The 12,892-nt window shown below is 44.1% G+C and overlaps 4 protein-coding genes across 4 annotated transcripts; 1 reads left to right on the top strand and 3 right to left on the bottom strand.

Moving 5' to 3' along the window:
- Positions 1-2,840: 2,840 nt before the first annotated feature.
- On the bottom strand, positions 2,841-3,515 carry FVEG_08931 (hypothetical protein; the record flags this gene model as incomplete). The annotated part of the gene is made up of 1 exon (XM_018897819.1): positions 2,841-3,515. The coding sequence occupies one exon, from the start codon at positions 3,513-3,515 to the stop codon at positions 2,841-2,843; it is 675 nt and encodes a 224-aa protein (XP_018755570.1).
- Positions 3,516-3,576: 61 nt separating this feature from the next.
- On the bottom strand, positions 3,577-4,605 carry FVEG_08930 (hypothetical protein; the record flags this gene model as incomplete). Its single annotated transcript, XM_018897818.1, has 2 exons — positions 3,577-4,534; positions 4,598-4,605. The coding sequence occupies 2 exons, from the start codon at positions 4,603-4,605 to the stop codon at positions 3,577-3,579; spliced, it is 966 nt and encodes a 321-aa protein (XP_018755569.1).
- Positions 4,606-6,570: 1,965 nt separating this feature from the next.
- On the bottom strand, positions 6,571-11,687 carry FVEG_08929 (hypothetical protein). The gene is made up of 3 exons (XM_018897817.1): positions 10,804-11,687; positions 7,786-10,755; positions 6,571-7,725 (listed from the first exon to the last, which is right to left on the bottom strand). Exons 1-3 carry the CDS (start codon positions 11,132-11,134, stop codon positions 7,082-7,084), a joined length of 3,945 nt encoding a protein of 1,314 aa, XP_018755568.1. The 5' UTR covers positions 11,135-11,687; the 3' UTR covers positions 6,571-7,081.
- A 188-nt stretch (positions 11,688-11,875) lies between these two features.
- Positions 11,876-12,888, top strand: FVEG_08928 (hypothetical protein; the record flags this gene model as incomplete). The annotated part of the gene is made up of 1 exon (XM_018897816.1): positions 11,876-12,888. Exon 1 carries the CDS (start codon positions 12,304-12,306, stop codon positions 12,886-12,888), a length of 585 nt encoding a protein of 194 aa, XP_018755567.1. The 5' UTR covers positions 11,876-12,303.
- Between the last annotated feature and the right edge of the window lie 4 nt (positions 12,889-12,892).

Below are 12,892 nucleotides of genomic sequence, written 5' to 3'. Positions count from 1 at the left end.
CACACCACGAGAAACCTTACTTTCCCATTTAAGCTTTATAAGCCTACTAAAGCCTAGCGCCTTCCAAATTGGGAAAAAAGTATATCTTATTTTTCTCCGAATTTTGGCAGTTCTTGTGATAGTCTTTTCATCATCATTGAAGCTACCCCGCTTTGGGAATCACAATGCCCGCTTTTTAGAGGTCTATAAAAGACCCAGGATTTCCCACCTAGGGAACTCCTTCTTTCTTAGAGACTTATCAACTTTTCTATTACATAATATATATCATTAAATTCGGAAAAATTCGCTCTATTTAACAAACCCACTTTTATCTTATAAATCCTACTCTATGCCTTATTATTCAGCAGTTACAACCTTTTATCCACTTAATTCCTCCTCTTCTACCTTATCAGTCACTATAGTACATCCTACTACTTATAGTGAATTTATAGGCTATTTTATTCAAGCCTTAACATAACTAAACCTCTATTAAATATAAGTTCTTTACTTAATTATATAAAATTAATAATACTAACTTTAATTATAGTTAAGATATTAAACTTACTTAATATATAATTAGTAAAAGTTATTTAATAATACCTATAGCCTATTTTTACTAGCTATTATAATAATTAACTAATTAATAGTAATAATATTACTTTTTTTTAAATTAATTTAACTTTTAAAGCTAAATTTAAAGTATAAAAGAAAGCTAGATAGATATTAGCTATTAGCTATAGTTAATAAATAGATAATTAATTACTTTAGCTAGTTATTTTTAAATATAAGCTCTTTTATTACTTACTTAAAAGCTCTTTTTATAAAAAGTAGCTTAATAAAGAGATATAGTAGTTAAATACCTTAAGTAAAAAAGACTTATATTATTATAAGTTAAAGAATAAATATAGCTTTTAAATCTAAAGTATTAATATATTTATAAATTATATCTTTACTAACTTATAGGTCAAGTATTAGTAAGTAGGCTTATAGAGTATTATAAGTAGTATTTAAAGTTTAAATATAATAAAATTACTTAAAAAAATCTATAAAGTGAATTATATAAAATAAAAAATTTAATATATAAGAAAGAGTTTTATTTAAAAGTTAAAAAAGCCCTTTAGTAAGTAAATAAAGCTATAGTTAATTAAATAAAGTTTACTTAATTAAGTATATTTATTTTATAAAATTATAATTAATATTAAGGTAATAAATAGTAATATTAATAGTAATTTAATAAAGTTAATATTAATTATATAATATAATATCTTTAAATAGTTTTTATAGTTTCTAGCTTATTTAAAATTAAGCTTTTAAAATTAAAGCTTTAATATTAATTACTTTAATTAAGTAATTATAAAAAAAACCTTTTTTTTAATTACTATTAGCTTTATTTAAGGCTATTAAGCTTTTAACTTTATAAATAAAGACTTAAATAGTAAGGCCCCTATAGTAAGCTAAAATTATAAAAGTTAATATTAATTAAAGTTTATTTACTTTAAGTAATATAAATACTGCTTATAGGTCTTTTAAGAGCTATATTAACTTTTTTCTTTTACTTTTATTAAAAGATCTTTAATTAACTTTTATAATATACTAAGCTTAGTATATTTATTATATTTAAATATATTTACTAACTTATTAATTATAGTTATTAATATTAATTATAGCTATTAATAAAATACTTATATATAAAAGCCTAGAGCTTAATTAAGGCTATTATATAACTAACTATAACTTTATTACTATAATTAAATTAGTACTAAGTTAAGCTAATAGTAAAGATTACTATAAGCTTTATATAATAGCTATAGCTATTAAAAAGAACTTCTTATTTAATAGCCTATCTAGCTTAATTAAAATAGCTATTTTTAACTATACTTTAATTAACTTAATTAGTTATATAAATTTAGTTTACTTAGATTATTTTATTTATTTAGTTTAGCTAGCTAAAAAGCTAGCTAGATTAAATAAGCTAGAAAGGGCTATAAAAAAAGGCTTATCTTTTAATATTAAGAAAGTAGCTTTCTTTATTATATTAATAGGTAATTTAGCTTTATATAAAAAGTAGCTTAAAAATGTAATTATTAAGGCTAATTATTTATATTATATTCTTTTAATTATATAAAATTAATAGGCTATTTATAGTCTGAGACTATAAGTATAAAGCTAGGATAGTATATCTGTAAATAGAGTTCTAGGGTAAAGGTAAGGTAATAGTAGAGTTTTATAAAGGAAAAAGGTTAACTTTTATATAAGTTAGTTAGCGAAAGCTAAATTAACCTAAAGTTAATAATAACTAGCTCTATTAATTAAATGTATATGCCTAGGCACGTGATTAACTGCCCTTATATTTAAATAAATAAAGTAAAATTAATAATAAAACAGTAGTTAAACTGGGGAAAGAAAGCCTTTAACTTACTAAAGCTAAAGAAAATATCTTTTTATATCTATAAATTAAAGCTATTTATTTAATTAAATTATAAGGTTAAAGGCAGTATTATATAATCTTAAGACTTACTTTTAAAGTTATTATATTTTTTAATATAATATATAATACCTTATATATAATATATTAAAAAACAAGTATTATATTATATTATTCTTATTATAAGACCTTATTAGCTATATCTTATATATTACTATAGAGATATTTTATCTTTTTAATAAAGACGCTAGACGTCTTGGCTCATACTTATTCAGGAACTAATATTACCATGATGCAGTTAATGTGATTCTAAAGTGTTTTTAATTAAATACTAAATTGATTACAAAATTCGCAAGTTCATTCATTATCATGTCTTTTCTTTCCAATCATCCATCATCTATCATCTCATGATCATCCTGCTAAAGGCACCAGGCCCTTAGACTCCTCCATATCGAACACCTCGCTTTCCAAGCTCCTTACGGCCAATGGCATCTTCAGGCCACACCCATCCACGGCTTCTTTTGGCCTCACGCTTCTCAGCCAGCTGGGGTTGAGGGATCCAGGAGTCACGGGGTTGAGCCTTGCGGCGAGTTCCCTCAGCGGGCGCACCGATCTCAGCACGCCAGTGGGCATGGCTGGCGGGTGTGTCGTCGGCAGCAAGTTGGCAGAGACCCCAGAGGGCGAGGCATGCAGTGAGGGGGGTCTCTTGGGGAAGGGTTGAAGCATCGCCCTCAGGGGCAGAGGCAGCGAGCTGGACTGATGTAACCTCGAGATCACCGAAGAAGGGAGTGTTGGCGATTCCGTTGCGGACAAGGACAAGCTCAATCTCGGTGAGGATGAAACCATAGCGGCACCCGTGCTCGCGCATGGCGTAGTGTATAGCTGAGAGGCCACGGAGATACTCAACACGCTTGATGTTGCCCTCAACCCGCATGCCAGTGTTGAAGCGGTCGAAGCTGCGAACAATACCAACAACTCGGGCAGTGGGCTTGCCACCAAACATGGCAGCAGCAGTGGCAGACTCCCCGGCAGCGTTGGCGACGAAGAGGAGATCGTTCATGCCAGCAGTCTTGGGAGGCACTGAGAGGTGAAGAGGGCGAGTTGACGACATGGCCAAAGCTGAGTTCAGCTTAGGGAGATAGTACGAGGCGTAGATGGAGTGAAGCTGACCCTCAGTCTCGGGGTGACGAGATGCGAAAGTGGGCTGAGGGAGCAGAGGGGCGGGCACAGGGTTGTGAGAAGAAGAGAGGCACCGGGGAGAGAAAGAATGGCAGATGCGTTGAAAGAGGACCAGGAGCGAATGTTGCGAACATCCCACCAAAAATGCTTAGTGGCAGCATCTCGCACCGGAACGAGATATGGCGGACCAGAGAAGCAGCTGGGTTGGATGAGGTGAGGAAGCTCAAAAGGTTGGTATTGGGAGTAGGGTCCGGGGTGGCAGTGAGGCTCAGAGGGGACTGGGCACGAGGGCTGTAGTCGTAGAAGCCATAGTCAGATTGTTGCTGAGGAACGGGAACGAACGATGGCATCTGACGATAGGTAGGATAGCCATAACGATCGATTGTGGTAGCATCGAGGCTGGAAGCACGGCGTGAGTGAGAGGCAGAGATGTGAGTGGCAAAGTCGGCCGGAGATGTCAGGAGTGACGCAGACAGAGTGTCATCAGGCTGGCTGGAGAAGCTTGTGTTGACTGAGCCAGGAGTGTCAAAGGTGATGGCAAGAGACTCGGGGTTGGTGTAGCTCCTTGAGTGGCGAGCAGGGTTAGGAGCAGGAGGAGTAGTCATGCGATAGTGGCAAGGAGTGGCATCAATATCTTGGTCTTGAGAGCGAATCTTTGGCAGGAGAAGAGGGCCATGCTGGCGAACAGCTGGTGAAGCACGAGGAGGCGTTGTGAGGCGGGAACAGAGAGATTCATGATCTGACTCGGCTGAGATGGCAGAGTAGACTGAAGCCTTTGATGATGAGCGAGAGTGGCCAGAGATATGACCAGCAGCAGTAGCTGAAGCTGAAGCATAGGCCATGTCGAGGAAAGCTTGGTCAAAGGGCAGAGTTGACATGGGAGGTGGACTTGTGCGCTCAATAGAGGCAGATGGGAAGCTGAAGTCGAAGGGCATATCGACAACCAGACTTCTTGAGAGCGTATTAGCATTATGTATGGTGGATGGACTTTGGTTGTTGGTGAGAATATCTTACGTGGACATGATGTGGGAAGTATTAGTGAGAGGAGAGTCTATAAGTGTATGTTTGAACAAGGATCAAGGAGACCAGCTCCGTGAAAAAGGTCAAGATGAAACCGGAAGTTTTTGGGAGTTAGTTAGAGTGTAGTCTCAGAACCAGCGAGACTTGTAAGTTTGCTGTGAAGCTTTTTGATCTGATGATGTTGATGTTGATGGTGATAGTGATACCGGATCACTATAGATGGAAAAAAGAGGAGAGTGAGGATGATTAGAGGATGATTGGTGAAAGACAGGCCGACGATGAATGATGCTGGATAGAAATAGAGAAAAGAGAACCAGAGACCCAGGGCGAGGCCGTCTTCTTATGCTGTCGATGAAGCAGAGGAGGACAATGGTTGGCGATGGGCGGTTGACGGCTGACGGCTGTGGGCTCCGGCATAGGACCCATCCGATCCCCTTGACTCTCTCCACGAAACAAGAAACAATTTTACGTCTTCTCTCATTGGGAACACGAGAAAGAGAAGAATCTGAAACACGTCCCATCGTCTCTGCAGAGAATTATCGCGGACGCGCTTCGATTTTCGAGGTGAAAGTTGTAGAGGTCGTGATTGGCGGATGCGTATTGACACTGTAAGCGCCCCGCTTGGAGAGCAGAGGATGTAAGTGCGAATGCCCCCAAACACTGTGCAATACTACCCCAGGCGTCATGATCATCGCCAAGGATCATGGTTCTCGGCTTGGGTCTGTCAATGCACGAGCCCGGCCGCTGAATGGCCCAGCGCTTGTGACTCATTTTTAGATCCTTGACTCGGCATATCTAGCTCCCTCTTTTCTTCTCTCGTGGTTCCGTTCAACACCAGAACGCGCCTCTCTACAAGTCGCGATCTTTCTCTCCAGAGCGTGTTCTACACCGAGATCTATTTACTACCGCGTTTTACACCAGTTTCTCGTTGCGAGGGACAACCGTTCGTTCCCTTTTTCAGGGTCATCGCTATGCCCCCCGGAGTCCAGATCTAAAACATTCCCGTAGAGTAGCGCCATAAGAACAGCCCAGCTCAGCTCATACATGGCGTTTAGAAGAGTATGATGTATACGTATGAGCATGAGCATCAGCCTCAATCTTTCAACCCAAGTCTCGTCTCAGAATAGAAGCAGATCCTCTGTCGTGGTTTCAGTGGCCTTGGCCCTTGCCTTGTCCGCTGCCGTTAACCGCCGGGCGTTTAATTTATTCAACTGTCTCTACCTAACGGGCGCTTAATACACCCACAGCCAAATTGAGTGAGAGTGTCTGACTTTATTGATGCCTATTAAAAAGCCCATCGTCGCACCATTCTCCGCGGCTACGGAAATTTGCTCTCGGTCCACCAGATTTCTTGCCTCATCTCTCGTCTCTTCTCTTCCCCATTCTCGACTTACACAGCCTCAACTTTTTTCTCTTGGATAGTCGAGCTTGTAATGTCGCGGCCTGGTTCTTGTCTCTCATTCGCTGTTATCGACGCGCCAGGATCCCACGCGCCGTCGGCCAATAGACATCGCGTCCACTAACAAACGCGGGAGTTTCTTTGACCTGGGGCTCTAGAATATGGAGAGGCTACTGCGTACGTAGGCTGTAGGTTACCTTAGTGTAGGTAGGTAGGTAGTATCCGCTGCAGACTATCGTGGACGACGACGTGCTGCATTTTCCCGCGTGTCTTGCCGTTTCTTGTTTCATGTTTCACTCAACTCTTGGCCATTCATTCTCTATCCTGGCCTTAGTCTCTCCCCTCTTTGATCAACGCGACCACGTCCACGCTTGTATCTCGCTCCACTTACCTGTTCTGTAACCCCTACACCTTCGCTAGCCCCCTGTGTTCAGTGCGACAAGTGTCTCTTGTGCCTCTCCGTAGTGTACTTTGCTTCCCGTGGTGGACCTCATGGTGCCAGGTACACACTGCCTCATCATCGTGCCACCACTCGACTCACACTCAATACCCTAGAGCCTCTGTATTTTCTTGGATATAATCTCTGCTTTTTATTTCAATAAACAATATCTGCCATCTCATTGTACTGTGTTGTGTCTGTGTATCTATAGACGTCTATGCCCAACCTTCCAAATAGCTAACTGTATCAGAGTATACCCAAAATAATGGCTCGTTGGTGTAAGATATACACTAAATGCAAGTGACACAATGAACTCTTCTATAACTCTTTCACCAGCTGGGGGTATTCGTCCATCTGTCACATCTCATCTTTCTGTCTGTCTGTCTCTCTGTTCTTGTCAATCCACACACTCTCTCTGCCTTACCAGCCCCCTCCCTCCTCGCTTCATGCAACTCATGCAAATCGCCTTCAGCTTGGCATCAAGCACTTGTGCTTCACCACCACTCGACGCGTCTCTTTTGTCCCCCATCGCCATATCACGCGTCTTGGTGGTGTTGTATGTAGGTATGCATATGCTTGATATTCTTCTCATGGATTGGAGTTCCCCGGTATCGTATCCACACTCAACACTACCCTCCCATCAAGCCTCGCTATTATCCCCGGTCTCACCCATCTCGACTTCTTCAAGCTCCCTCACTTGTGATGGGGCTGGTGTTCTAGTCCCGTTACCCACCACTATCGTATCAGGCAACCTCACTTTCCGTAGTGCTCTCAGCATACCATCCAGCTTCATCCTCTCCTGCACTACCATCCCCCTTACAAATTCTCGGATGGCGTGGCGGCCCATCTTCTCGTGCAGTTCTTGCCACCCTGCTAGTTCTCCAGCCACTGTCTGTTGTGTGTATCTAAGTTCCCTCGCAAGATTCGCGGCTTCTTCCCGAGACTTACGTGCTCGTTCCTCTTTTTCATCATATAATCGCTGTCTTGTATCATCCAGGAGACCCAGCGGCCACCTCGACTTGTTAAGAGAGTTAAAGTTTCTGTCGGCCTCACGCTTGGCCGCCCTCATCTGTGAAATAATGGAGGGTGGCCGAGACAAGGACGCCAGCAGTGCCTGAACCGTAGATTGCAGAGCCAGGAATGACGAGTGAAGGTTTGCTTGCGCGTTTGACTGGGTGGGGACGATGGATCGCACATACGTCTCAAACGCATCTATGTATCTCGGAGGGAGGAATTGCAGTGTTGAAACAGCTCGATGAAGCAACACCGAGGAATCGTACATGTCTGGTCACCCGTTAGCTCTCATAAATCCATTGGGTCACGATGTTCGTCCAGTGTACGTACCTGCTGCGACGAGTCCGAGATTATTGGCGCGTCTGGTCGCACTCTTAGTCGAGTAGTTCACGCTCCGTATCATTTCTCGCGCATGATTGACAAACTGCTCCACCTCCCTCACGTCCTCCACCGGTTCATATTCATCTCGCACCTTCTCTGCTCTCGCTTCTGTTTTGAGGAGCGTCCGTTGCTCCATCATATCCAATTGCAATTCTGGTACCAGGAAAAACTCCCATAACATCTCGTGCGTGGCGAAAGTTGGGTGCATTAGCATTATCTTCAAGAACCAATCTGCGCGAGCTTGCATGTCTCGCAGAATGGCCCGCGATGGCTTCGACGGTATTTGGAACGGAGAGCGAACATCGGCGAGTGATGGTATCCACGAAGCTGGGTTTTCAAGCGCCAGAAGAGTAGGGAGATGCTCGAAATCAGAGAGCGAGCGACGACTCGTTGTCACCGTGTAACTATCATGGTCTGTCGGGGCCGCTGACTTCAACACCAATCTCACCGTCGCATCTTCCACGAAGAATGCCCTGACCACACCAGTGATACGTGCATCTGGCCCAGGCGGCATGCTAAACAAGGCGAGATCATCGATCTTGTTCCGCACGTCGTCGTCCTTCGCCAGTTCAACTGCTGTGAGGCCTCTAATCTCCTTCGCCCCTACATCCACTCTGGGATCGGCGAACAGAGTACGGACCATGTCGTATCTGCCATACTTGCTGGCTACCATCAACGCCGTGAACCTCTTATCGTTCGTCGCATTGACGTCAACATCGCAATATTGCAGTATGTTCATAGCAAGACTCGCATTGCTGACAATGTGAAGCAGTGTGTTGCCCTTGTTGTCAACATGTTCGTCAATATGGAGTGGCATTCCATCATGTTGCGCTGCAGCCGCAGCGTTGAGCCCAGCTTCCACCATTTCTAGATAGTTCTTATGATCGTAAGAGCGACAAAGAGCGAAGAGCGGAGTTTGCCCGTTCTTGTCTCTTTGTCGCCAAGGTATTAGGTGCCCGATCCGAGCGATCAAAGCCGGTGCATTGAAGAGGTAATGAGCACAGCTACGTCCCCAGATGTCTTGCTGCGCCAGATATGAAACTAACTGCTCAGGAGTTGTCGAGGTGATGATAAACCCAAGTGTCAAATCTATAATTTGAGCATTGCCTAATTGTATGGCAGCACTCAGCAAGGTGGTATCTTCGTTGTTCATGTCATCTAGAACAAAAGAAGGAGAGAAATAATCGGTCAAGGAGAGCAAGTACTTGAGCGTCTCAGCACGTTCAGCTTGGATGGCCATCATCAAAACTGATTCTCCAAAGGAATTGTTTGTCTGCGACAATCGATTCACTGAAATGTCCCCTTCCAGAGCACTGCCGATGGTCCCAACGCTCCCTGTGCGAGAGTGGAATGAAACCTCGGAATCGCCTGATATGCTTCGGGTGTCCATCGCTACCTTCTTCACCCGTCGTATTGGTATAGAAAAGTCGTGTGCGTGTGTTTCGTCCTCACCCTCTGCCTGGAAGGGGAATACATGGCTCAGTCCCGAACCGTGAGAATAGTGTTCATAGGGTGACGGATCGTTAAAAGAGAGACGCAGTGATGATCTTCTAGATCTTGAAGGACCTGTCGATCTCGTGTCATTTTGGAGATTCAACACTGTAGATGCTCGACGGCTGGACGTAGGTGATTCTGATAGCTCGTCATCATCAGCAGCCCCTGAACCAGGTTCCATTATCTTTTTGAGGTCGTCCAGAGTCCCTGTCTTCGCCGCGTCCCATAGGGCCTTGTTTCTTCTGCTGGCTCGCCTTAAGCCGGCCGAGTCCAGAACAAGATAAGCCAGCACTGCCTCGAATGTACTGAGCGCATAGCCCAACTCGCCGCTGTCTACGTCGTCTATGAAGATGAAATTCCTGACGTAAATCAAGCGGGCCTGTAACTGCTTGACTTGTGATCGGATGACCACATAGAGCAAGAATGAGACCAAGGTATCCGCGTTGATAGTCATGATGGGTTTCTCCTCTGATGCATCAGATGAAGCTGCTTGAGGTTTCGATGAATCCGTCAAGCGGGACACAATCTTGATAGTTGATAATAAAAGATCCAGCATGACCTGAGGGCAAGCGGCTGCAGATATCTTCTTGAATTCCTCAACAGCCGGTCCTAGTTGAATGATGAGGTCATGCTTCGCCTTCGAACCGCCATCAATGGCAATGCCCAGTTGCGAAATATCGATAAACTGCATCTTCCTGATTTTTGCTTCCAATTCGAGATCATAAGGTCTCTTCAGTGCATTGAGTCTCGGCCAAAGTTGACTGTGAACATTTTCTGTGACATAACGCTCAATCAGTTTCTCCACCAGAGGACCAGTCAAATCAGTCGTTGCGCCAAGAAGAGATAGTTGTTGTTTGTCGACCCCTTGGAAGAGGTCGATCGCAGTTGTGACTGCAGTTTCAAGAGACGCTCTCATGATATCTTCATCGTCCTCAGCATAGAAATTCTCCGTCACTGGCAATCGACCCTCATCGCCCGTGCTTGCCAATGCGCTATTGGAGCGCGCTCGCCTTGCAGCATTGTTGATTGACCCATTCGGTGGAGGATCTGGGATGTGCTCGGCTGACGGGGGAGGAGGTAGTGGACTTCGGAAGACGTTGCTAAACTCGACGAATAACTTTTCAAGCCCAGGTTGCATCTGGCGCGCAATCATTGGGAAATTGTTCAGGAGGTCGTGAAAGCTCTTGATGTCTTTCTTTCGAGGAGCCGTGTTTTCGATCGACTCGGCGTTTGGTGTCTGCTTCTGATCGGGAATTCTGCGCTTTCGTACACCGGGGACCAATATGGCTGGTGTAATCTTGTTCTCCTCCCAGACGCCCACAAGGGGTCTCGATATATAGTAGAGAAGCCATTGCCGTGGTTCGAAGACGTCGGGGTAAAAGACGATGTCGTTCAGAAGCTGGGCCTGGGCGAGTGTTTTGAAACCTATCCTCGGTTAATAATGTTGCGTTTCGCCAGTTCTTGGCTTTGCACCTTTGTTACTGTAAATGAAAGCGTCCTTGATGACCACACTCTTGCCATTCAGCGTTGTAAACTGCTTTGCCTTTCCTCTCACCTCCCTCAAGTTCTGGGCGCCATCTTTGCCTCCGGCGACGCCATTTGGAGAGGGCACACGAAGAACGTGACTGGCGAGAAAGTCCTCCGATGCGATGACCTCAGCAGGGGCGCTCCCGCTCTCGGTCTCGCGGAATGTGAGAAGCACATCCGTTGACGGAACCAGTAGGATGTGGTGATGTACTGGGGTGCACTGGCTGGGGAGGGAGCTCTTAAAGAAGGCGGCCAGGAAGGGGTTTAGAGGTTGCATTCATTCGACTTGTGACCGGCCGTCTCGAAGCTCACTCGACCTCCCTAGGTCGCAACGTTGAGGATGGTATCTGGATCGAGTTTGGGTGCCGTTTATATAGATCGCGGACGGACCGAGCGGGATGGTGACACATGCAGAATGAATGCTGTTCGATCGTGAGAGATTATTATCGGTGAATATAACTAAGTCGCAGTAGCACTCGGGCTAAATTTCATGATACGGCGATGAGGCATTCGACGGCGATAACGATAGCGATAGCCCACTTATTGGTGGAAAGGAGCTATCTGGATGAAGCGTATGACGTGAGTGAGGTTGTAGAGGAGATGTGTCTTCGTCCTGCACGAGTCGGTAATTGCTGGAGAAGCTGTAGCCGGCGAAACGCTTGGCTAATACGTAAATCGTCGATCGTGATGTAAGATCCCTAGTCGAGATTGTCGATGTCTGTTGGGAGCTTCAAGAGGGTGCGCAACAGGGCACGTTGCGATCACTTCAACGAGATCGGCAGAGGCTTAGATGTACAGGTACTCAAGATATGAATTAACTTGGTGATATATTGGTGCAGAATATAGGAAGAACATGTACTGGAACCCAGCACTGTGGTCGCCCGCCAGCCCGCTCCCGAGCTCTCCGCACGGGCCCCTGCAGTTCCCCTGAACTTGAACCGGGGAATCAATAAGTCCGACCAGGAATGAGGTATCACATGTGACTGTGAATAGCATCATTGACTGACAAGGAGATTGTTGTACCACATTGATATTGTTATAAAAGTTACGGTATACGTCTCAGAGTACCGTATTGAAAGTACCCTGATCTTTTATTACCACTAAGCAGCATATAAACGACTTACTTACCATGGACAATACCAATTCTGAGATTCTCCATACGATGATGGATTGTAGTCGACATACAGAGCAGGCCATCTTGATTTACGTTAGAAGAACGACAGAGCAACAAAACTCTTGCCCTTACAAGTTTATCAAATGCCAATCTTTGTTTTTGAACAACTTCTCGTCTTTGACTGAGTATAAGGTGAACAAGTATCTTGGTGAGAACAAAGAGAGTTGCTCATTTGAGCCTGGTGAATTTATTGATACAAAGAAGACACTTTAATGTTCAGTATTTCTATTCATATGAGCCATTGATGAAAGACGTGCTCATCTGAACAGTAAATGGAAATGTTTCTCATATCATCTGCCTATCTATATAACGGACCACGACTCCATGATATACCAAATTCCGTTAATTTCGACTTACAGATGATCATGATGTCTCACAGCCACAAGCTCTCAAGCCTAAAATTCAACACGCTCAAGGTCTCTCTCTGCGACAAGTTTCGCTCACTGTTCGGAGACAAGAATGTGACCTTTGGTCCTGATCTCCCAGACTCTTACCCCCTCTGCATCACTCATGATCTTGTCAGGTCTGCTATGAACGTCATCGCCGACAGGAATATTCCATGGCCTATTGATCCCGAATACCGTGTTGAGATGGTCATGGTCAAGGTTCCACTCAACTTCTGTCCCCAAAAAATGATTAAGGCAATGCCTCTTGATCGCACTGGAAGATATTCCTATGCTGCTGCTATTGCTAAGGCAAGGTTCCGACGAACCCCAGAGCACCCTGGTGGTGAGCTCGTTGCGCTCGCCATGGCGGACTGGAATGAGATGGCTGTGGGCTTCAGCCTAGAGCCTAGAGAGCATGTCTCTGTTGTCCCCCTAATTGATCGTACACATAAGAATGAGGGAACTAATTAGACCC

The sequence above is a fragment of the Fusarium verticillioides genome, chromosome 5 (genome assembly GCF_000149555.1).
Source record: "Fusarium verticillioides 7600 chromosome 5, whole genome shotgun sequence".
NCBI lineage: Eukaryota > Fungi > Ascomycota > Sordariomycetes > Hypocreales > Nectriaceae > Fusarium > Fusarium verticillioides.
This window is presented reverse-complemented; position numbering and strand designations above follow the sequence as displayed.

Coding starts and splice junctions, on each gene's coding strand:
- FVEG_08929 (XM_018897817.1), bottom strand. CDS start 11,134: ATGCAACCTCTAAACCCCTTCCTGGCCGCCTTCTTTAAGAGCTCCCTC. Junction 10,756..10,803: donor TTTCATTTACAGTAACAAAG/GTGCAAAGCCAA, acceptor AACCGAGGATAG/GTTTCAAAACACTCGCCCAG. Junction 7,726..7,785: donor TCTCGGACTCGTCGCAGCAG/GTACGTACACTG, acceptor ACGGGTGACCAG/ACATGTACGATTCCTCGGTG.